We start from the raw sequence: 3,653 nt of genomic DNA on the forward strand, positions 1-3,653 counted from the left end.
GCCCCATAATATCTGGGTATCCGGGAAGCGGGCGTGCACCTAGCCCCCATCCCCTCCCCCAATTCAGCGCGTCGGAGTGTGGGATATTGAGATCAGTATCTGGCAGCCGGCGGGCCCCCCATCTCTGCGCCGGGAGTGTCGGATGAACGCATGATCCGACACTCTCGGCGCAGAGATGGTGGGCCCGCTGGCCGCTGGGTACCGATCCGGCGCTGGGACTGTGCTGGGCCCCCCACAGGCCCGAGGCCCTGGTGCGCTCGCACCGCCTGCACCGGCGGTAGTTCCGCCACTGCCTACTGCAAACACATCTCAATAGGATGTGCCGCTTCAAAAGACACAATGCAGGTCAAAAGCAGCCTCAGAACTGCCATCTGTACATTGAGGCAAACACACGCCAACTGCCAAACAACACCACTTGTCTATACAATCTAAATCTGGCCACACACCAATAGATTTTTTGTACCAACGTTCAAATGAAAAATATAGTCAGAACATTCAAAAATTCCATCAGAGAGTCGAGGAATGTTCTTTGAAATCACATTTGATTTTAAGTTTCGATTTTGGAACAAATGGAGTTTCTCGAATGAAAACCACATTCACTGTTAGATTTTTGTTCATTCGAGAACATTTCTCCTTCCTTCTCCGACAATTTTTTTCACCAGTATGATCATCGATTTGATCCCCATTACCTAATAGAAAATGAAACGATCATTCTGAAAACATTTTTTCAAACAAAATTCTACTGGTGTATGGCGTATGCCAATTGACTAGCCGGCATTACACAGATGGATACTTTCCCATGAAATCTCCATTTTATTTTTTTATTATAAAAGTATATACAAAAACAACCAAAAAAACAAAAACGCTGTACCCCCAAACCCAGACAGTCTGTAAGTGCTCTAGTCTTTTGGGGAAACGTTTTTTGGAATTTCTCAGTCCTCCAATGTTCTCACCCTGCAAAGTGGGTATATTCCAACTGGGGTTGTATAACACAAAACACAAACATTGCACCCATAGAAAGGAATTGTTCAGGATGGCAACATCCAAAAAGGCAGCAAAACAAAAATAAATGAAAAAGAAAAAAAAAGTTTTAGAACTTTTTACCCCCAATGTCTAATCTTTCATTCCATCGAAGTCCTCCTCCTCTGTGGAAACCTTAATGGGCTTACTCCCTACTTCTGCACCTTCCCCAGAAGAGCTGCCAACACGGGTTTTTTGACCTTTTTCCTCTGTTTGTCCTTCTGTACCCTTCAGGAGAACTCCACACCCCAGCAGTTGACGACAATGTCCTCTGAACCTGGGATCCAGAAAAGCATAGAGAACGGGGTTCAGGCAACTGTTGGCATATCCTAAGCATGTGGCATAGGGGTGCAGGTTATTGAGGAAGACATGCAGACCACAGCTTAATGGTAAAACCTCTGCGTTCATCATAACGTAGATGCTCTTGACCAGGTGAAATGGGGCCCAGCATGCCCCAAAGGTGACCACTAGTCCGACCATTATGGCTAAAAGTCTTTTTTTCCTGCTTGCAACTAGCGGCAGACGGAAGTGTCCAGAAACCCGGCGGCCAATGCACACGTAGCAGAAGAGGATGACACAAAATGGCGCCACAAAGGCCAACAGCGTTGAGGAAAATCCCAAGCCAGCTTCCCACAGGTGCGTTTGCCCACTACTGTCCACTGCTGAGTAGTCCATGAAGCACACTGTCCTGTTGTCAAAGAGCTCATCTGTTTGCCCTGTGTTCCGGAAGATGAGGGCAGGGAGAGCCAGCAGACCTGCGCTTGCCCATGTAATTGCAATGGCCATTGGGCTGGAGAGTGGAGACCGTGGGTGCCCTGGTCCTGGGGATAGCACGATTACAATGTACCGGTCCAGACTCAGTCCCGTTAAACAAAAAGCGCTGGCATACATGTTGAGGAGCACCATGTAACCACTGACCTTACAGGCCAATTTGCCAAAGGGCCAGTGATATCCCAGAGACACGTAGACAGCCCACAGTGGTAGGGTCACCACGAAAGCCAGGTCAGCAATTGCCAGCTGGACGATGAAAGTGTCTGCTGCCCGTGGACGGTCCTTGCGCCGGTGGCTGGCCCATAGCACCAGACCATTGCCTGTGATGCCCAAGAAAAAAATGAGGAGGTAAGTGGTGGGTATAAGTCCGACTGATGGCTCCCACTCATCATACTCGCAATCAGGTATTCCAGTGTAGAAGGTCAAATTATCAGTCTCCTCGTCCATCTCTGGTGAGGTGCACTGCTCTTCACTGTCCACTCTCTGTCTGCAATTTTACTCCTCCTCAGACCCCCGCACTCTATTTTATAGCCCTCTCCTCCCAGCCCAGGACACCCCCTCCTCTTCCAAGAGGCTAGCTGTGTGCAGGGGACATTTAACTCTTTCAGGGATGCCTTTTGCTTGTGTGTGCTTCTTTACTAAGTGATATGGTAACTCAATTATCAAAAAAAAAGACATCCTGTCAAGGGAGCTCACAAGTTATCTGTGTATACTGCACTTCCATTCTATAAACAGGATAGCATGACATAATAATTTGCACAATTGCTCCTCCGACCATCTTGTCTGTCCCCTGAGTCCAGCAGCTAACAAAAGAGGCACACGCCTGAGCCTCTGCCTAAACACATATTATTCATACAAACAACCAATACACAAAAACACACTCACTGCAACCATTGTCCCGCATTGTAAAAGGCACAGCAAAAGAGTGTATTCAGAAACAGTCCATAATGAAAAAATCATTATAAAGCTCCCAACTATCCCTTATTTGGAGGGACGGTTCCTCTCTTGGCGCTAAGTCCCCCTGTTATTACTTATTTATTTCAGGTATTTTTACTCATTGCTTTACATACTGCACATTCATATCAGTCCCTGCCCTCAAGGAGCTTACCATCTAAGGTACCTATCTCACATGCATACAGGGCCAGTTTTAGACAGGAGCCCATTAAACGTCAGCTTGTCTTCCGAATTTAGGAGGAAACCGGAGTACCCGGAGAAAACCCCTACAAGCACAGGGAGAACATCCACCACTCAGTTGCCCCTGTTTTGGCCAATGTACAGAACTCTATAAAATTGTACTATTTATCTACTAAATATATTACCATAATGTAGAGATTGGATAAACGGCTTACAGGGGCGTCCCGTGGCCGGGTGTAATCATCGCGCATGCGAATGAGTCCCCACTTCTGAGTGCACGATGACGTCATCGCGCATGCGCGGCCATCTTGGTAAAGGACGCCGGCAGAGAGAGGAGGGGACGTTCACCTGGCGGCATACCTCATCGAACGTGAACGTTCCCTCCTGACACTGTCGGGCTCTCGGTCCGAGTGCCCGACTTTTTAGAGGGGGTGACACCAAAATGACCGCCAGTCATTTTGGTGTCAGCACTGCAATGGTTTCACCCGGGTGAGGGCCGCACCCCCGTGTGACACCACTGAAGGCTTATGCTATTTTATTTATTAGAAGAGAAGCAAAAGGAGCGCCTCCGTAGTGTAAAAACAACTTTATTGGATTAAAAAAACAACTAAAAACGTACTCACAAACAGCCAATGATAACAGGCTGTTAGTGATAAGATCTCAAGAAAGCTGAGGATGGATGAACATCTGAGGCTTTATAGGTGCAGGTGAGGAGATGAGTCCTTCTT

The 3,653-nt window shown here is 47.5% G+C and overlaps 1 protein-coding gene across 1 annotated transcript; it reads right to left on the reverse strand.

Moving 5' to 3' along the window:
* Positions 1 to 1,053: 1,053 nt before the first annotated feature.
* LOC108800262 (apelin receptor A-like) lies at positions 1,054 to 2,256 on the reverse strand. The gene has a single exon (XM_018572232.1). It carries the CDS (start codon positions 2,236 to 2,238, stop codon positions 1,114 to 1,116), a length of 1,125 nt encoding a protein of 374 aa, XP_018427734.1. The 5' UTR covers positions 2,239 to 2,256; the 3' UTR covers positions 1,054 to 1,113.
* Positions 2,257 to 3,653: the final 1,397 nt, after the last annotated feature.

Source organism: Nanorana parkeri, unplaced genomic scaffold (assembly GCF_000935625.1).
Source record: "Nanorana parkeri isolate BGI_ZX_2015 unplaced genomic scaffold, ASM93562v1 scaffold1972, whole genome shotgun sequence".
In the NCBI taxonomy this organism is placed as follows: Eukaryota; Metazoa; Chordata; class Amphibia; order Anura; family Dicroglossidae; genus Nanorana; species Nanorana parkeri.